This window comes from Crinia signifera, chromosome 4, assembly GCF_055691185.1.
Source record: "Crinia signifera chromosome 4, ASM5569118v1, whole genome shotgun sequence".
Lineage (NCBI taxonomy): Eukaryota > Metazoa > Chordata > Amphibia > Anura > Myobatrachidae > Crinia > Crinia signifera.
The window spans coordinates 3,348,667-3,370,399 of record NC_139220.1 but is presented as its reverse complement, the minus strand read 5'-3'; the positions used below and the strand labels follow the sequence as shown (position 1 = coordinate 3,370,399).

The following is a 21,733-nucleotide window of genomic DNA, read 5'->3' as shown; positions in this document are numbered from 1 at the left end:
TCGCAGAAAGGGGGGTATGGGGGGTGCCGTGAATTGCATGAGGGGGGCATGGGCCCTTTTAATGCCGGGAGGGGGGGTCGCAGGGGTCCCGCGAATCGCGGGAGGGGAGGATGCAGGGGTCCTGCGAATCGCGGGAGGGGTCGCTGGGGTCCCGCGATATGCGGGAGGGTCGCGGGGGTCCCGCGTTTCGCGGAAGGGGGTGGTCGCGGAGGTCCAGCGAATCGCGGGAGGGGGTGGTCGGGTCTAGGACGGATATTAGACAGCACTTACATCGACAGCCATTACATCGACACCATTAGTTCGACAGCTCAATAGGTCGACATGGTTTTAGGTCGACATACCATTAGGTCGACATGTCATTATGTCGACAGCTCATTAGGTCGACAGCTCATTAGGTCGACAGCTCATTAGGTTGACATGTTTTTAGGTCGACACTGTCATTAGGTCGACAGAGTCTATGTCGACAGTCAAAAGGTCGACATGGGTTTTTTCACTGTTTTTTTGGCCGAAATGTCGACACAGTCGACATGGACACAGTTTGAAGTGTACCGCAGCCGCTCGCTATGCTTCGGGCACGGTGCCTCGCTGCGCTCGGCACACTATTTTATTCTCCCACCACGCCCTAGTGGATAGTAGGGCATGAAATACCGCCTGTCGGCACATGTCGGCTCAATAAACAGTGAAAAAACCCATGTCGACCTTTTGACTGTCGACATAGACACTGTTGACCTAATGGCAGTGTCGACCTAAAAACATGTCGACCTAATGAGCTGTCGACCTAATGAGCTGTCGACCTAATGAGCTGTCGACATAATGACATGTCGACCTAAAACCATGTCGACCTATTGAGCTGTTGAACTAATGGTGTCGATGTAATGGCTGTCGATGTAACAATAACAATAGTCCGGATACCGGGGTGATCGCGGGGGTCCCGCGAATCGCGGGAGGGGGGTCGCGGGGGTCCAGCGAATCGCGGGAGGGGGGGTTCGCGGGGGTCCCGCGGGGTTCCCGCGGGTCCCGCGGGGTTCCCGCGTCTCGCAGGAGGGTGGAAAGCGAGGGTCCCGCGAATCGCGGGAGGAGGGGTGCGGGGTCCCGCGAATGGCGGGAGGGGGGGTCACGGGGGTTCAGCAAATCGCGGGAGGAGATGTCGCGGGGGTCCCGCGAATCGCGGGAGGGGGGGTCGCGGGGGTCCCGCGAATCGCGGGAGGGGGGTCGCGGGGGTCCCACGATTCGCGGGAGGGGGGGGGCGGGGGTCCCGCGATTCGCGGGAGGGGGGGTCGCGGGGGGTCCCGCGAATCGCGGGAGGGGGGGTCTCGGGGGGGTCGCGGGGGGGCCCGCAAATCGCGGGAGGGGGGGGTCGCGGGGGTCCTGGCAGAGGGTAGGGATGTGCAGGAGTAATGGTGGATGGTGGGTGTGGAGTAATGGTGGATGGTGGGCGTGTACTGTAGCCCTGGCTGGGCGGGGGGAGGTGATGTCAAGGAGGTGGAACGTCAGACACATGAAAGTGAAACTGTTTTACACAGGAACGTTCTCCACAGGGATTGAGTGACAGATCTGGCTAAATATATAAGAGATGATATCCGGGAGTCCTCGCCAACCCTAACTCCGTTGTCATCGAATGGGATTGATGGCTGCGTGCTAGTGCTAGGCTTCGCCTATAATAGCCGCGTTCGACAGAGCCCGTTAGTCAGGCTCCGCCCCCGATGCCACCAGGTCTTGAGAGTTGACAACGCTGCCACCAATGTCAAGGATGAACAAGGGGATGACTAACTACCCCAAGAAGGCGAGGTCACCCTTGCTCTGTAGCAAACAGGGTAGACGTAACAATACGTAAAGATGTAACACAAACCTATACCAAACAGGTGTAACAATACACAGAGGTGTTTCATCAGAATAAAGATACGAGTAAGGGCAGTCTGGGGATAGACCCCACTTATCTGTGCTCCGAGGAGACAACGGCAGCGGGAACCAGGGTACGGACAGCTGGACAACGCACGGACACCAGGAGGACAAGAGACAGAACGGAGGACACGGCTGGGAATCTAACGACAGGACACAGGACGACTGGGCACAGGAACCAGGAGCAGTGGATAGGTGGGAACCAGGAACACTTGAGACCCTGAGGTGCAAAAGCTATAACCAGCGCCTGTCCTGGGCAGACGCCGGCTCTTTATTCAAAATCCCCGCTGACGCTGACGTGCGCCGCACTGCCGGGCGCATGACCTCAGCGCGCCGGCACGCCGACGGAGACGCTCGGGGTCGTTGCCCGGCAACACCCCGATGCCTGCTGACGATGCCGTGGGGACGGAAGCCAGGGGCGTTGCTGCGCGACGCCGCTAACGTCTCCCCCGGCACTCGTCTACACTGTCTGTCCCGGCGGGTCCGGGACAGAAGTGTAACAACATGGCAATGTATGACAGTCAGAGACACAAGGTTACATGTGACGGTCAGAGACACGTGGTTATATGTGACGGTCAGAGACACGTGGTTATATGTGACGGTCAGAGACACGTGGTTAAATGTGACGGTCAGAGACACGTGGTTACATGTGACGGTCAGAGACACGTGGTTACATGTGATGTCAGAGACACGTGGTTACATGTGATGTCAGAGACACGTGGTTACATGTGATGTCAGAGACACAAGGTTACATGTGACGGTCAGAGACACGTGGTTATATGTGACTGTCAGAGACACGTGGTTATATGTGACGGTCAGAGACACGTGGTTACATGTGACGGTCAGAGACACGTGGTTACATGTGACGGTCAGAGACACGTGGTTACATGTGACGGTCAGAGACACGTGGTTACATGTGATGTCAGAGACACGTGGTTACATGTGATGTCAGAGACACGTGGTTACATGTGACGGTCAGAGACACGTGGTTACATGTGACGGTCAGAGACACGTGGTTACATGTGACGGTCAGAGACACGTGGTCATATGTTACGGTCAGAGACACGTGCTTACATGTGACGGTCAGAGACACGTGGTTATGATGTGACGGTCAGAGACACGTGGTTACATGTGATGGTCAGAGACACGTGGTTACATGTGACGGTCAGAGACACGTGGTTACATGTGACGGTCAGAGACACGTGGTTATATGTGACGGTCAGAGACACGTGGTTACATGTGATGGTCAGAGACACGTGGTTACATGTGACGGTCAGAGACACGGGGTTACATGTGCCGGTCAGAGACACGTGGTTATATGTTACGGTCAGAGACACGTGCTTACATGAGACGGTCAGAGACACGTGGTTACATGTGACGGTCAGAGACACGTGGTTATATGTGATGGTCAGAGACACGTGGTTATATGTGATTGTCAGAGACACGTGGTTATATGTGATTGTCAGAGACACGTGGTTATATGTGACGGTCAGAGACACGTGGTTATAAGTGACATCAGAGACACGTGGCAATGTATGACAGTCAGAGACACAAAGTTACATGTGACGTCAGAGACACGTGGTTACATGTGACGATCAGAGACACGTGGTTACATGTGAAGGTCAGAGACACGTGGTTATGTGGTACCCCAGAACCAGGGGTATCCCCCTTTTTGCCCTTTTCCTTGCCCATCGTCAATATGGTGGGTTCATGTGCACTCGGGGGGTTGCTAGGCAACCGCCCCGCAGCTGGATCGCTGGCTGAAATCCCAGGGACCCTTTTCCATTGGTGGCTCAAGGGGGCGCCAAGGCTGTGGGACGTCCCAGCCTGTTGCTGGGGAGAAAGATATGTTGCCAGCGCAGGACGTGAGGAAGAGAGTGGAAGGGCGCGAAAAGTGAGGGGAGGAGGGAGGTGAGCGGGCGGTGCCGGAGGCTGAACAGCGGAAGGAGAGAGGAGTGCGGGAAGCGCGGGTCCGGAGCTGACAGGCGAAGGGGAAGCCAGAACGGAGCAGCGTGACGCCCAAGTCCAGCGCGAGAAGCGAGCTGCAGAGGTACCCCGTCAGACAGTGCCGCCGACAAGCGCCCGGCTAGTGTGGAGGAAGGGGAGATCGCGGTCCGACGCCTGGCGGTGAGTGACAGCTGAGCCGCCGGGGAGACTCCAAGAGACCGAGACGCACACTACGCAGAGCGGGACCCCCTCCACAGCAGCCAAGTGCCCAGCAGAGGACTCCAGTGCCCAGCAGAGAAGCCAAGTGCCCAGCAGAGGACTCCAGTGCCCAGCAGAGAAACCAAGTGCCCAGCAGAGGTCCCAAGTGCACCGCAGTGAGCTCCCTGTTCCAGTAGTGACCGGCAGGAGCTGGCAACGGCACCGGAGACACAGGTACCCTGTCACAGCCCCGCTCACCCATGCTACAGGCTTATTGACACCCCGCACCCAGACGCCGTCCTAGGCCTTTGTACTAGCCGTTTACACCGGGCTGCTTCTGTTTTCCCCACATTGAGAGTGCCTCACTAGTGGCAACAGCCCAAGGGACGGGACTTTTCCATCAATACACCAGCGACAACTGCCCTGTTGGCCCCAGTGACCTGGTGCGGAGAACACTGCACCCCTACTTATTGTGTTGGGCCACAGTTCCACCAGCATTGCCATAAAGGAGCTTTCCCCTTTCTCTGTTATTTGCTTCAAGTGCCCATATTGTGCCGGAGCACTGGACACAAGTACCCTGGATTACCAATCTAGCTTTAGGTTTATTTCCAATACGGTGCACCTAGGCCACATGGTACCTAGGATTGATCATTGAACTGCAGTTCAGGGACTTATTCTGTCGTGTATGGACACGTTTGGTTATGTATGCAAGTATCAAGTGCTGCATCTTACTGTTAATTGTTGGGAAACCTACTACATGTTCTTTTTTATGGTTTGCATTGTTTACACTAAAGTCATATTGCCTGGTGATCTCAGTAACGCAGCATACCGTGTGAGCTGCGGCCTACAAGTGTCACCGGTGGCCCCAGTGCACACGGTATCCTCTTTGGGGAATATTCGCATTCTTTTGCCATTCATTGAAATTGTTGTGTGAGTCAGGTCATTCCTTGGTGGCAGTATATTGTGTGAGGTGCGGCCTATGGTGCCACAGTGGCCCTATTGCGCACAATATCAGGCAGACGGAGTATTCTTTAAATCTTTCTTCATAGTCTACCCATTGTCTTTGTTTCTCTTGAATAGTACTGCATTGTATTATTGCATTGTTTAATCATATTTTCCATAACGGTGATCTACGGTCCTCCTTGCTGCGAAATAAACTATTTGATCACCGTCCCAACGTGTAGTGACCACTCTGTGGGGTGTTCTTGGGGGTATTGTCTCCTTGGGGTGCCTTTGTCCCTCCGCCCTCCGAATTGCAGGCGAGTGAAACAGGCAGGTCGCAGACGAGCAGTGCCGGAAAGAAGACCCGGAACTTCAGGTACCGTAACCATAGTCTGACAGCATCACATTTGGCGTCCGCGAACAGGATTCAGCGATGTCAGACTCGGACCAAGCACAGGCCCCTACGTCAACCAGGAGGAGACGACTCCCTGCATCACCCGGAGAAAGAGATTCGGTGGAAATGACGGCGGCACCCATCACCATGCCATACTACTTTGGAGCACCCTGGGTACCGACTTACTCGGGAAACAACACCCCGGGGACACACACACTGAAGGAATTTAAAAACAGGATACTCTCCATGACACAGTTATACAAGCTCGGCAACAAACAAGCAGTAGAAATACTGGTGGGGCAACTGAGAGGCCCAGCACTACGCGAAGTGAGAACATGGGAAACCGATGAAAAGAAAACGGTAGAACAGATCTTTGAAAAACTGCGGGAGATCTTCGAATCGAAGACGATAGCAGATTTAAAGAGCCGCCTGTATTCACGAAAGCAGCGACCGAACGAGCCTCTGCGGGAATACGCGCTAAGCTTGCAGGAAGCCATGAAGGCCATACAACTGAGGGAAAAGACACCGAAAGAACTAGTAGATGAAACGTTGACCAACCTTTTCATCGAAGGAGCGAGAGAGGAGGCAGTCAAGTCACAGTTACGTATGTGGAGGCGGCAACAACCTGACAGCTCCTTCGCCAAATTTAAAGAGACCACCCTGCAGATCCTGGGCATGAACCAGAGTGGCCGGGATGAAGAAGAGGAGTCGGCAGAAGGAGAGGTCTACCAACAGGCCCCAAAAGGGCAAACCACGGACACCCTATACCCAAGTAGGCCCGTTACACAACAGGCACAAGCCCCCACAGAACCAAGCCCGCTCGACGTGCTGACTCGCCAGATGTCCGAGCTAACTAATAATATGACGCGCATGTCACAGAAATTAGAAGACTTAGACAGAAACCAAGGCAGAAGTCGACAAGGGGAATGGCGACAAGACCGTGGCCCAAGGAACCGCCCAAGATGGGAAGTCACACGCGAGTCTGGCCGAAGACCATCCGATCAATTCGACCAGCAAGGGCGACCGATCTGCCGGAGGTGCCGGCTGAGCGGGCACGTCGAGAGAAATTGCCCAGAAACGGCTTTAAACGAGGGGACCCCGAGGCAAGGGACCGACCCTCGGGAGGAGATGCACTAACTGGTCCGACACCACCAGCAGAATGGTGGCCCCGATACGTCGGGGAATGCCCCCACCTGAGCATCAGAGTGAACGGGGTACAGATGACAGCCCTGTTGGATACAGGGTCACAGGTGTCCACCATCAGGATCACCGACTTCCTACAACACTGGGCACAAGAAGACATCGTGTCTCCCCCCGCAACCTGGTTACACCTACTAGCCAGTAACGGCCAGCCTATCACCTTCCAAGGATATTGGGAAACTGACGTCCAAGTGGGAAAAGCCACCCTGGGCCAACAGGGGTTCTTGGTCACCACCAACTCTAACGAATACTTGCCGCCGATAATACTGGGCATGAATGTGCTAAGGAACTGCCCGGGCGAAGTAGTGGAAGCACTACAGTGGGAAATGAGAACAGCCCCCCCCCAAGAGAAGAAGGCTTTGCAGCAAACAGTGCGACTGATCGCGGGTCAGCAGAGGTTCGTCAACGAGCAAGGAGAAGTGGGGAAGGCCCGAATCGCAGACCGCCGCCCGATCCTCCTGCGCCCAAACTCGGAGCAAGTCGTCTGGTGCAAGGCCAGAACAGGACCAGGAGGCAGAGACTACGAAGCCCTGATAGAACCCTGCGATACTGACGATCGACAGCCCTTCGCAGTTGCCAGGACCCTGGCGAAGGTGGTCCAAGGGAGAGTACCAGTGAGGCTGCTGAATCCACACCCATACGCAGTCAGACTATATAAGTATTGTCAAGTGGCCAGGATCAGCTGGGTGGACTTCCAAGACATCTTGGGGCAAGGCGCCGTGGCGGCTCAGCAAGGGGTGATGGAGGAAGAGAGAGACGACAGCGAACCCCCTTGGCACGCAGCCATACAGATCGGAGATGGGGACACTCCGGCTGAGAAGCGAGAGGGGGTCCTCCGCGTTGTGGAACGGAATGCTGCCGCGTTCAGTCAACACCCGAGCGACTTCGGTAAGGCAGAAAAGGTATACCACCACATCCCTACAGGATCGGCTCCCCCGGTCAAGGAAAGGCACCGACCCCTCCCACCAGCCATGTACCAGCCCGTCCGGAACATGATCACCGAAATGAAAGAGGCGGGTGTCATCAAAGAAAGCCATAGCCCCTGGGCGGCCCCCCTGGTGATCGTCAAAAAGAAGGACGGTAGTCTGCGCTTCTGCGTGGACTACCGCAAACTGAATGCCGTAACCCATAAGGACGCCTATCCGCTCCCTAGGATCGAGGAGTCGCTCACGGCCTTGAAAACGGCGGAATACTTCTCGACCCTTGACCTGACCAGCGGGTACTGGCAGGTCCAGATGGCCCCAGAAGATAGAGAAAAGACGGCCTTCACGACGCCAATGGGCCTGTTCGAGTTCGACAGAATGCCCTTCGGACTCTGTAACGCCCCCGCCACATTCCAGCGTGTGATGGAGCACTGCCTTGGGCAGCACAACTTCGAAATGGTGCTCCTCTATCTGGACGACGTGATCATTTTCTCAAGGAGCTATGACGACCATCTGCGGCACCTGGACGAGGTCTTCAAACGACTGATACAGAGCGGTTTGAAGCTGAAGCCCAGCAAATGTCACCTGCTGAAGCCTAGAGTACAGTACCTCGGGCATGTCGTTAGCGCGGAAGGCGTGATGCCCGACCCAGAGAAGATCACTGTCGTCAGAGACTGGCCAGCGCCCAAGACCGTCAGAGAGGTCCGCAGTTATCTGGGGTTCGTGGGCTACTACCGAAGATTCATCGAGAACTTTGCGAAGGTGGCATCCCCCCTGCATGAGCTACTGAGGGGCCAGTCGGGCCAGGAGCGAAGGGGATCGGCCCTAATCGCTTGGGGAGAAGAGCAACAGCAGGCCTTTAACCAATTGAAGAGATCTTTAATCGACGCTCCCTTGCTGGCTTACCCCGATTATGACAAACCATTCCAACTCTACACGGACGCCAGCAACCGCGGGCTCGGTGCTGTGCTCTCCCAGACTCAAGAGGGGCGCGAGCGAGTAATAGCGTATGCCAGCAGAGGCCTCCGTAAGACCGAGAGGAATTGCGAAAATTATAGTGCCTTCAAGCTGGAGATGCTCGCCCTGGTATGGGCAGTTACCGAGAAGTTTAAGCACTACCTAGCCGCCACCCCATTTGTAGTCATGACCGACAACAACCCCTTAGTGCACCTACAGAATGCCAAATTGGGAGCTCTAGAACAGCGGTGGATGTCGCGCCTCGCCAGCTACCGGTTCACCACTAACTACCGTAGTGGCAAGGCCAACGCCAATGCAGACGCCCTCTCCAGACTGCCTGTGACCGATGCCCCCGAAGAGGTAGGGGACCCGAATGAGGATGTAGAAATGCCCATATTCAAGGCGTATAGAGCAAGGAACCTGGCAACCTCGGATCCCCTGTCCGTCACAGACTCCCGCCTGCAGAAGGCCGACCTACTCGACACCCCTACAGTCGACTGGAGGAAAATTCAGCGTCAAGACCCGGTGCTGAAGGAATTCCTGGTTCTGCTCAATCAACGCCGCCACTTGGATCGAGACCAACGCAGAGAAGCTGACCCCGAACTGGTAAAGCTGCTGCGGCATCGCGACCGAGTTCGCCAGGAAGAAGGCATCCTGGTCCGTGACAGTGTGGACCCCGGCACACACCACCCCGTGGTTCAGGTGGTTGTTCCAAGAAAACAGGCTCCACTACTTCTGGCCGCCTACCACGACAAATCCGGCCATTTTGGCGTGCAGAAGACGGAAGCCATCCTGCGTACCCGGTACTTCTGGGTGGGTATGCGAGAAGACGTTGACAACTGGTGCCGTGCCTGCATTCCCTGCAGTCTAAAGAGAGCTCCTGACGCGTCCCAGCGAGATTCATTACACTCCATCAAGACCCAACGCCCGTTGCAGATCGTGGCTCTTGACCACGTCAAACTCGAACCTAGCTCCAGTGGGCATCAATATGCCTTGACCATCACCGACCACTACAGCAAATTCCTTGTGGTCACCCCGGTTCGAGACCTCACCGCCAAGACTACAGCAGAGCAGTTTCTTAAGCACTTCGCGAGACCCTACGGCTATCCTGACTGCATCCTCACGGACCAAGGGCCCGCCTTTGAGTCCCAGCTTTTTCACGAGTTATGCTCCTACTATGGATGTCGGAAAATCAGGACCACGGCCTATCACCCCCAGGGAAACGGGCTCTGCGAACGGTCTAACCAGACCATCATCGGCATGCTCCGCAGTCTGTCGGCAGGAGACCGAAACAAGTGGCCGACCCTACTCCCCGAATTGGCGTACCTCTACAATAATGCCGAACATTGCTCCACCGGCTTCACCCCGTATTACCTAATGTTTGGCCGCAAGGGCAAGTTACCGCAAGACTTGGAACTGTCTCCGATGGAAGGCCCATCAACCCAACCCCAGACCGACTGGGTCCGTGAGCACCAGCAGAGGATTGACGCTGCTAGGGAAGTCGTTACTCAACGGATGGAGGGCGCTCAGCGTCGACAAGGAAAGGATTATAACTCTCACAATAAGCCCGAGACCCTGAAAGTGGGAGATCCTGTATGGAAGAAACGGAACCACCGCTCAAGTAAGCTCGACGCCATGTGGGAAAGTGAACCATACACAGTCGTCAGGACACCCGCGGGTGACCGGTACACCTACGAAATCCAAAGGACCCCTGGAGGACCAATCAACGTGGTGTCCAGAGATCAACTCAAGCTCTGCACTGCTGAAGTCCCAGTGGAATCGAGAGTCTCGCCTGAGGTGGAGGGGCAGGGAACCTGGGGGGGCATGCCTTGGGACAACCCCACTGACATGTTAGTCTTCATGAGTGCCCCAGTACCCTTCCTTCCATGTGTATCCCCCACTCCTGTGGTAGAGGAACCCCTACCAGTGGTCGGCCATGGTTCCCCTGAGGTCCATTCTCCGGTGGTTCAGACACGTAGGTCGGAACGCACAACCAAGGGTGTCCCACCCTTGAGGTATAGAATGTAAAGTGTTTTTCCTTAATGCTATTGTACGATTGTAAATTGTTCCTTAAACCGTTCTTACCTGAATGTACAGTTATTATTTATGCAGAAATGCCCAGGCCTCATATGTTTGTTCTTCACCAAGAGACTGTAACCGGACTACCGTCGCTTCTGCCATAATGCCCGCGGACTGGCATTCTTACAGCGTGGGAGCGTGTGGTACCCCAGAACCAGGGGTATCCCCCTTTTTGCCCTTTTCCTTGCCCATCGTCAATATGGTGGGTTCATGTGCACTCGGGGGGTTGCTAGGCAACCGCCCCGCAGCTGGATCGCTGGCTGAAATCCCAGGGACCCTTTTCCATTGGTGGCTCAAGGGGGCGCCAAGGCTGTGGGACGTCCCAGCCTGTTGCTGGGGAGAAAGATATGTTGCCAGCGCAGGACGTGAGGAAGAGAGTGGAAGGGCGCGAAAAGTGAGGGGAGGAGGGAGGTGAGCGGGCGGTGCCGGAGGCTGAACAGCGGAAGGAGAGAGGAGTGCGGGAAGCGCGGGTCCGGAGCTGACAGGCGAAGGGGAAGCCAGAACGGAGCAGCGTGACGCCCAAGTCCAGCGCGAGAAGCGAGCTGCAGAGGTACCCCGTCAGACAGTGCCGCCGACAAGCGCCCGGCTAGTGTGGAGGAAGGGGAGATCGCGGTCCGACGCCTGGCGGTGAGTGACAGCTGAGCCGCCGGGGAGACTCCAAGAGACCGAGACGCACACTACGCAGAGCGGGACCCCCTCCACAGCAGCCAAGTGCCCAGCAGAGGACTCCAGTGCCCAGCAGAGAAGCCAAGTGCCCAGCAGAGGACTCCAGTGCCCAGCAGAGAAACCAAGTGCCCAGCAGAGGTCCCAAGTGCACCGCAGTGAGCTCCCTGTTCCAGTAGTGACCGGCAGGAGCTGGCAACGGCACCGGAGACACAGGTACCCTGTCACAGCCCCGCTCACCCATGCTACAGGCTTATTGACACCCCGCACCCAGACGCCGTCCTAGGCCTTTGTACTAGCCGTTTACACCGGGCTGCTTCTGTTTTCCCCACATTGAGAGTGCCTCACTAGTGGCAACAGCCCAAGGGACGGGACTTTTCCATCAATACACCAGCGACAACTGCCCTGTTGGCCCCAGTGACCTGGTGCGGAGAACACTGCACCCCTACTTATTGTGTTGGGCCACAGTTCCACCAGCATTGCCATAAAGGAGCTTTCCCCTTTCTCTGTTATTTGCTTCAAGTGCCCATATTGTGCCGGAGCACTGGACACAAGTACCCTGGATTACCAATCTAGCTTTAGGTTTATTTCCAATACGGTGCACCTAGGCCACATGGTACCTAGGATTGATCATTGAACTGCAGTTCAGGGACTTATTCTGTCGTGTATGGACACGTTTGGTTATGTATGCAAGTATCAAGTGCTGCATCTTACTGTTAATTGTTGGGAAACCTACTACATGTTCTTTTTTATGGTTTGCATTGTTTACACTAAAGTCATATTGCCTGGTGATCTCAGTAACGCAGCATACCGTGTGAGCTGCGGCCTACAAGTGTCACCGGTGGCCCCAGTGCACACGGTATCCTCTTTGGGGAATATTCGCATTCTTTTGCCATTCATTGAAATTGTTGTGTGAGTCAGGTCATTCCTTGGTGGCAGTATATTGTGTGAGGTGCGGCCTATGGTGCCACAGTGGCCCTATTGCGCACAATATCAGGCAGACGGAGTATTCTTTAAATCTTTCTTCATAGTCTACCCATTGTCTTTGTTTCTCTTGAATAGTACTGCATTGTATTATTGCATTGTTTAATCATATTTTCCATAACGGTGATCTACGGTCCTCCTTGCTGCGAAATAAACTATTTGATCACCGTCCCAACGTGTAGTGACCACTCTGTGGGGTGTTCTTGGGGGTATTGTCTCCTTGGGGTGCCTTTGTCCCTCCGCCCTCCGAATTGCAGGCGAGTGAAACAGGCAGGTCGCAGACGAGCAGTGCCGGAAAGAAGACCCGGAACTTCAGGTACCGTAACCATAGTCTGACAGCATCACAGTTACATGTGACGGTCATAGACACGTGGTTACATGTGACATCAGAGACACGTGGCAATGTATGACAGTCAGAGACACAAGGTTATATGTGACGGTCAGAGACACGTGGTATTAGGAGAGGGGAAAGATATTCACCAATCTCAAAGCCCCCATCCACCATTCCCACCGTGGAGGAGGAAATGTCGAATCGTCTCTCGATCTGCGTTATGGAACTTTTCATGTAACTTCCGGAAAAAGCTTTTGCAAAGTAAGCGAAACATAGCGACACCAGGAACAGCTGCAGGGTAGAGACGTTACACTGTTATTACACCAATATGTCTGTCACAGGCGGATCCTAGAGACACAACGTTGTGCCAGTACACACATGTGATGCCAGCTGCCCACCCTGTGCAGGCTTCCACCCACCTGCGTTCACATGGGTATGCCCAGGAAACACTGTCTGCCACAAAGGCGTTCGTACATGTGTATGCGCAGACCCAAAACATTGGTTGACGCACTTAATTTGCGTCTTAATAATCAATCCTGAATCACCCCCAATGTGAGCACTCGATAACGATATTACTGTATTACTATACGAATAGAAGCTTCTACAGCCCCACCTTGTGGCCAAACACAGCATCACTGGAACAGTCCCCAAGTTATACAATGAGGTGTGTCCCAGCCGTTTCTACAGCCCCACCTTGTGGCCAAACACAGCATCACTGGAACAGTCCCCAAGTTATACAATGAGGTGTGTCCCAGCCGCTTCTACAGCCCCACCCTGTGGCCAAACACAGCATCACTGGAACAGTCCCCAAGTTATACAATGAGGTGTGTCCCAGCCGCTTCTACAGCCCCACCTTGTGGCCAAACACAGCATTACTGGAACAGTCCCCAAGTTATACAATGAGGTGTGTCCCAGCCGTTTCTACAGCCCCACCTTGTGGCCAAACAGAGCATCACTGGAACAGTCCCCAAGTTATACAATGAGGTGTGTCCCAGCCGCTTCTACAGCCCCAACTTGTGGCCAAACACAGCATCACTGTAACAGTCCCCAAGTTATACAATGAGTGTGTCCCAGCCGCTTCTACAGCCCCACCTTGTGGCCAAACACAGCATCACTGTAACAGTCCCCAAGTTATACAATGAGTGTGTCCCAGCCAGTTTACTCCCTAGTTTACATGAATTCCCTGAGTCTCCATCATCCCTGTGCAGGGCACCGGCTGTACCACACAGAATAGAGACGTTCCGCAATCACTCACTAACAGGGACGTTGTGCTTCTTGCTTCCTATTTCGGAAAAGTGTTAATTTTGCGCATTTGTTGATAATTCTTTAAAGATTACAATGTGCGGAACGCATCGTTTGCGCAATTGTTATTGACCATCAGACATAAAGTGGCTATTGTCTGTTTACACTGTCTGCTGGGAAGCGAGTCGCTAAGCTTACATAGGCCTCGGTATTTGTATTTGGTATTGCGTTATGTACTAACCTTTACCCTACGCAGTGCCTTTACCCTACGCAGTGCTATTGGGAGGGACAAATACAAACCTTCATGCCATATGCAAAGCGTGCCGCAGTAGGAGGAGCCTAGAGGAACGATCCACTCGCTGATGTCACACCAAACTGGGGGTGTCACAGGGGTCTGACCATAATGGGGATTGCGCTGTGGGTGCCAATTAGCCCTCTAAAGGAGCTCCCTGTGAAATGTGCAGCGTTTGGCTATTAGTACATAGAAGATAATTGGGAACCTGCAGTTTGCACATCATGTCATGGATAAGAAACAGGCCGGCTAGGGGCATATTGCATTAAACGTGACGGATCCCACCACTGGGAGACTCCAGCAGGTAGCGGCATCGGGCAACGTAGAGAGGGCAGATAACGGGGTAATCCAACACTAGCTTCTACGTTTTATAATGGTTTAAACATTATCCAGATATTTCACCATCCCCGGTGGGATCTGATAACTAAACCAAACAGCCTCGTTCTCCTGGGTCCACTCTGCAGCCAAAGTGCCTGTATTCCAGTACTGAGCACACACCAGGGGTCATGGTATATAGGTGGCAGCTGAGCTTATAAATGGCAGTAAGTCAATAACATACCTCCCAACTGTCACGATTTTAGAGGGACAGTCCCGATTTTCGGGTCCTGTCCCGCTGTCCCACCCGCGGCAGGCATTGTCCCGCTGTGGGGGGGGGTGACAATTGGGAGACCCCCAATCTAGTAGAATAGACGCTGTGCGCATGCGCACAGCGTCTATTCTCGTATGAAAATTAGGTCGCGGCTAATTAGCATAAGCCGCGCCCTCATTTGCATATGCCACGCCCCGTTTCGGACGCGCAAGTGTCCCTATTTCATGCGGACAGAAGTTGGGAGGTATGCAATAACAGAGACATGATGTAATAGGTCACATAAATACACAAGACAGAGGCGATGTTATGTTACCCCATCCCAAATCCTCAGCCACATCCTCAGTCATCCTGTTCTGGAAGGTTGTCTTAACAGCATTATGGGCCCCCGGGCAAAGCAGGGAAGTGGGGCCCCTACCTACACAACATCAGGCATGATGATGTCACACCCAACATTCAGTGTGACCACTGGAGGAGGAGGGATGCCGGCCAATGCTGGCCAGCCGTAGGCTGCTCTGGGGCCCCTATGCTTGTGGGGCCCCTGGGTAGTAGCCCAACCAGCCCAGTGGAAAAGAGGGGCCAGGCAGAGAGGTTCTCCTACTATGGGGAAAACAGGGTCAATGAAGGAGAGGACAAGGCTCACTGTGTGAATACCAGCACTGTGCTGATGACACTCCTGGGCTGTGCGGACCAGGGTGCCGGATGGCTCCCCAACAGTCGGGATTCCGACAGTCAATACTCCGACGTCGGAATCCCGACTGCTCCCTCGTGGGGGTCCACGACCCCATAGAGGGAGAATAAAATAGGTGGCGAGCTCAGCTCGCCACCGTGCCCGCAGCGTGGCGAGCGCAGCGAGCCCGCAAGGGGCTTCATTGCGCTCCCCACGCTGTGCAGTCGGGATTCCGACGTCTGACTAATGACTGTCGGAATCCCGACTGTCGGGCTACTATACCACACCCGCGGACCACTAGACTGTGTGGACCCCTTTGCTGTGAGATCTTCCAGGCTGTGGGGTCTCCTGGGCTGTGGGGTCTCCAGAGCTGTGTGTACCATTAGGTGGTGAGGACACCTGGGCTGTGGGGTCTCCTAAGCTGTGTGGACCACAAGGCTGTGAGGACCCCTGGGCTGTGGGGTCTTCTGGGCTGTGTGGTCTCCTTGGCTGTGTTATCTACTGGGCTGTGAGTACCCCTGGGCTGTGGGATCTTCTGGGCTGTGGGGTCTCCTGGGCTGTGGGGTCTCCTTGGCTGTATGGACCACTAGGCTGTGAGGACCCCTGGGCTGTGCGATCTACTGGGTTGTGAGGACCCCTGGGCTGTGGGGTCTCCAAGGCTGTGGGGTCTCCTGAGCTATGTGGACCACTAGGCTGTGAGGACCACTGGGCTGTGAGGGCTCCTGGACTGTGGGATCTCTTGGGCTGTCTTGCCCTCTGAACAGCCAGGCCCCATGTAATTAATTATGACATAGGTGTACAGCATCAGAAAACACTGCGGCCATATGAGCCCTGGTTGCCTAGCAACCTTTGCTACAATCGGCCACTGCAGTGTTCTTTGGTAATGTCCGGGACATGTTGCGGCTTCTCGAAACCCTATGCAAATGCTGCTGCAAAGTCCTCCCCTGGGTCACATGATCCGTGGAAGGACTGAGACGCCCACAGTCAGGGACTGGACACTCGCAAATACTGATTAGTGCCTCTGTAGGCTCCACAATTGGTCGGTGCAGTTTCTCTGCCCGAGTGCGGCCTCTTGTCTGTACACAACCACTTTCACCGACACACCCTGACATGCCCATAACATGCCCAGAAGGCAGCCCACCTCTGTACAGTACATGTGTTAAGGCACTGCCCAGTAACCGCCCACCTCTGTACAGTACATGTGCTAAGACACTGCCCAGTAACCGCCCATCTCTGTACAGTACATGTGCTAAGACTCCGCCCAGTAACCGCCCACCTCTGTACAGTACATGTGCTAAGACACTGCCCAGTAACCGCCCACCTCTGTACAGTACATGTGCTAAGACTCCGCCCAGTAACCCGCCATCACTGTACAGTACATGTGCTAAGACACCGCCCAGTAACCGCCCACCTCTGTACAGTACATGTGCTAAGACACTGCCCAGTAACCGCCCACCTCTGTACAGTACATGTGCTAAGACACTGCCCAGTAACTGCCCACCTCTGTACAGTACATGTGCTAAGACACTGCCCAGTAACCGCCCACTTCTGTACAGTACATGTGCTAAGACACTGCCCAGTAACCGCCCATCTCTGTACAGTACATGTGCTAAGACTCCGCCCAGTAACCGCCCACCTCTGTACAGTACATGTGCTAAGACTCCGCCCAGTAACCCGCCATCACTGTACAGTACATGTGCTAAGACACCGCCCAGTAACGGTCCATCTCTGTACAGTACATGTGCTAAGACTCCGCCCAGTAACCCGCCATCACTGTACAGTACATGTGCTAAGACACCGCCCAGTAACCACCCATCTCTGTACAGTACATGTGCTAAACCTCCGCCCAGTAACCCGCCATCACTGTACAGTACATGTGCTAAGACACCGCCCAGTAACCCGCCATCACTGTACCGTACATGTGCTAAGACACTGCCCAGTAACCACCCATCTCTGTACAATACATGTGCTAAGGCACCACCCAGTAACCACCCATCTCTGTACAGTACATGTGCTAAGACACCGCCCAGTAACCACCCATCTCTGTACAGTACATGTGCTAAGACACCGCCCAGTAACCGCCCATCTCTGTACAGTACATGTGCTAAGACACTGCCCAGTAACCGCCCACCTCTGTACAGTACATGTGCTAAGACACTGCCCAGTAACCGCCCACCTCTGTACAGTACATGTGCTAAGACACTGCCCAGTAACCGCCCACCTCTGTACAGTACATGTGCTAAGACACTGCCCAGTAACCGCCCATCTCTGTACAGTACATGTGCTAAGACTCCGCCCAGTAACCGCCCACCTCTGTACAGTACATGTGCTAAGACTCCGCCCAGTAACCCGCCATCACTGTACAGTACATGTGCTAAGACACCGCCCAGTAACCGTCCATCTCTGTACAGTACATGTGCTAAGACACCGCCCAGTAACCCGCCATCACTGTACCGTACATGTGCTAAGACACTGCCCAGTAACCACCCATCTCTGTACAATACATGTGCTAAGGCACCACCCAGTAACCACCCATCTCTGTACAGTACATGTGCTAAGACACCGCCCAGTAACCACCCATCTCTGTACAGTACATGTGCTAAGACACCGCCCAGTAACCGCCCATCTCTGTACAGTACATGTGCTAAGACACCGCCCAGTAACCGCCCACCTCTGTACAGTACATGTGCTAAGACACCGCCCATCTCTGTACAGTACATGTGGTAAGACACTGCCCAGTAACCGCCCATCTCTGTACAGTACATGTGGTAAGACACTGCCCAGTAACCACCCACCTCTGTACAGTACATGTGCTAAGACACCGCCCATCTCTGTACAGTACATGTGGTAAGACACTGCCCAGTAACCGCCCATCTCTGTACAGTACATGTGGTAAGGCACTGCCCAGTAACCACCCACCTCTGTACAGTACATGTGCTAAGACACCGCCCATCTCTGTACAGTACATGTGGTAAGACACTGCCCAGTAACTGCCCATCTCTGTACAGTACATGTGCTAAGACACCGCCCAGTAACCGCCCATCTCTGTACAGTACATGTGCTAAGACACCGCCCAGTAACCGTCCATCTCTGTACAGTACATGTGGTAAGGCACCGCCCAGTAACCCGCCATCACTGTACCGTACATGTGCTAAGGCACCGCCCAGTAACCACCCATCTCTGTACAGTACATGTGCTAAGACTCCGCCCAGTAAAAGCCATCTCTGTACAGTACATGTGCTAAGGCACCGCCCAGTAACCACCCATCTCTGTACAGTACATGTGCTAAGGCACCGCCCAGTAACCACCCATCTTTGTACAGTACATGTGCTAAGACTCCACCCATTAACCGCCCAGGAACGCCAATCGAGACACCTCTGATACTGTGTGTCCTGGTCCAGCGGCCGTGCAGTATTCCGGCCCAACTTGGAGGTTTTGTTAACGGGGCAATCACTTACAAGGCAAAACCATACCGTGTAAAAAACTATTGCCCCGTTAGAATAAACTTCGGCCAGCATCCAGCACAGCACCAGGACTGGCACAGCGTTACATCCAGCCCCATATATTAGTGTCATCGTTCATCTACGGCATCTATGGCAAAGCTGCCGTTGTATCTCCGGGTTACACCGAACAGTGTATTTTACCTCCAGGATGTAAAGGAACTATACAGGTTAGATATGGCATTTAGAGATCCTATTAGTGTAATAGTGTCCTGATTGGACATCAACCATTGGAGAGAAATAAAGTACCAGCCAATAAGTACCTAACTGCCATTCTACGGGTCGTGTTTGAAATATGACAGGAGATGATTGGCTGGTACTATCTCTCTCCAAGCCTAGATCTATCACCCCCCGTATACAATGTAGCCCTCCTGCGGGGGACATGACATTACCTTCAGAGGGGCGCAGCACCGGGACTTCTTGGCGGGAGCAGATATGGTTCCGTCTGGCGGGGATAAGCTGCACTTTGCGTTCTCAAGCTCGTTGCAGACTTTCTCCGCAGTCATGTTGCAGATTAGTCTGAAAGATAACGTTACATGTCCCCAGGGGCGTATTACACACTCACACAATCTGCTGAATACTGGGAGAAAATATACATTGGGGGAAATGTAATAGGATGAGAGATTGGGTGAGAAATCTCCAGTTATTTAAAAGCGGCAATCACTTACACTGCACAACCAGTTTGATATTGCAGTGTAAATGTCACAATGAGTAACTTTATCATTGGGAATATAACCGGCATATTTTATCCTTCTAATGATGATCATTCCCCTTCTTTAAGGAGTGCGCTACTGTGCAGAGTGCAGTCTTCCTTTTGTCTGGGGTGGCTTCATGCCCTATCCCAAGATGGCAGCTGAAATCACTACTGAGTATGTGCAGAGTGCAGTCTTCCCTTTGTCTGGGGTGGCTTCATGCCCTATCCCAAGATGGCAGCTGAAATCACTACTGAGTATGTGCAGAGTGCAGTCTTCCCATGCTTCGTGGCTGTGGGTTGCCCATATCCCATATTAGTGAATGGGTCCACATACTGTATACAGTGCATCGTTCTCACACGGTATCTGTTGTTGGGGACTCACCATGAGAATGCCCAACATTTTCTTTGGACAGCCCATGAAACACTGGTCATTCCCATTGGCGAATCCCCTGGCCCGCCGCCCCATGCCCCCCTCCCACGCCTGTACTTCACGCTCGCACACAGCAGCTGCCCATCCGCATAAATAACTACTATGCGCAGTCGCCAAAAATCAGCCCCCCATGCGAACGCTACCGATTCAATCCGCATCACCCCCATAGTACAATACCAGTGAGCGGATTTCTCTCTGCCTGGATCTGATGCTGACTGGGATCTTTCTACTGAAAATTCTACTGTCAAAACTGATCGGGAAAAACTGGAGTTTGGTTCAGTTCAGGTGCAGAACATTCGGATTTCAGGAGAACTGAACCTTCCGTCTCCTGCTCAAACACCTCAAGACATGTCCCAAAAAGTTTTTTCAAAGTACTGATAAAAGGAGTAGAGGAGGGTTCTCACTAAACATATCAGCTGGGGACACAATCATAGTGGACGATATACACAGAAATATCATTAACATCGTTAGTGTACGTATCATTTGTACATATCGCCCAACATGTCTCCAGCTTCCCTGCTTCTTCCTAAAACCAGTGCACACGAGGGAAGGTTTTCATCAATGCGCCATTTACCACAGACAGGCAGCGTAGAACGCGTACACGCCCCAGAGAGGAGGCAGAACACCCTATATAAATGGGGTAACACATAAGGTAACATAGAGGGATTACCTGTCCAGCTGTGACCGTCCCGTCCACTGGCTGCACACAGGATGAGACTCTTATTTGTAGGAATGACATGTCAGCAATCATTAACTTCTCCAGAACAAACAGCTGCCCTGATTGTCCCCTTCCCAGACCTGTTACCTGCTGTGCCAGGTGACCCCACACAGGCTGCAGCCGGCTGTCCGGAATCAGAGATTTGGGGCTGGATTTGTGTATTTGTGTCTTTCCTAAACCTGGACACAGAATTTATCCAACCAGCCATTGTTAGAGAGCAGCGGGGGGTGGGGAGCCATCCATTGTAATGCCGAGGGTGGTTTGCAAAAGAAGTAGCAAGTATTGTGAAAGCAAAAAAGTTGGCCTTTAAGAAATTTAAGCAGACGCAGAAGAATGAGGACAAAGAGGTGTTAGATCTTGTTAGACAGAAGGAGGCTAAGAAGGTAATCAGATGTGCAAAAGCACAGGCTGAAGAGAAAATGGCCCAGTCAGTGGGTAAAGGGGGGAAAACTTTTTTTAGGTATATAAGTGAAAGGAGAAAAACAAAAAGTGGAATAATTAGACTGAAGACAGAGAGTGGAAGTTTTCTTGAGGGGGACAATGTAATAGCAGGTAATATTAATAATTATTTCTGCTCAGTATTCACTGCTGAAAGAGAGGGGAAGGGGCCACAGTTAAGTTGCAAGTATAGTCAGAAAACTGAGGGAGAGACAAGTACATTTACAGAGGAGAAAGTCCTCACAGAACTCTCAAAACTGAAAGTGGATAAATCAATGGGGCCAGATGGGATACATCCAAGGATACTAAAAGAGCTTAAAGGGGAGTTGGTAAAACCAATAACAGAATTATTCAACCAGTCACTAGCTACTGGAGTAATCCCAGAGGACTGGAAAACAGCGAATGTAGTCCCACTGCACAAAAGTGGAAGCAAGGAAGAGGTAAGCAACTATCGACCAGTGAGCCTTACATCAGTAGTAGGGAAATTGATGGAAACACTCTTAAAACAAAGAGTTGTAGAATACCTCAAAACCAGCAATTTACAGGATCCAAAACAGCATGGGTTTACTGGGGTAAGATCATGTCAAACAAATCTTATTGACTTTTTTGACTGGGTGACTAAAGTAATAGATCAAGGTGGGGCTGT

General features: G+C 53.3%; 1 protein-coding gene across 2 annotated transcripts in view; it reads right to left on the bottom strand.

Annotated features, from left to right (window-relative positions):
• Positions 1-20,741, bottom strand: part of LOC146073558 (solute carrier organic anion transporter family member 1C1-like) — an 88,236-nt gene extending 67,495 nt beyond the window's left edge. The window contains exons 1-3 of one of the 2 annotated variants that reach the window (XM_083180753.1): positions 20,602-20,741; positions 19,200-19,326; positions 12,667-12,808 (exon numbers count right to left, since the gene is read on the bottom strand). In XM_083180753.1, coding sequence (XP_083036879.1) covers positions 12,667-12,808; positions 19,200-19,313 — 256 coding nt within the window. In that variant the 5' untranslated portion in view covers positions 19,314-19,326; positions 20,602-20,741. Of the gene's footprint in view, positions 1-12,666; positions 12,809-19,199; positions 19,330-20,601 lie in introns of those variants that run through there. The other variant, XM_083180755.1, reaches the window with a different exon arrangement.
• Positions 20,742-21,733: the final 992 nt, after the last annotated feature.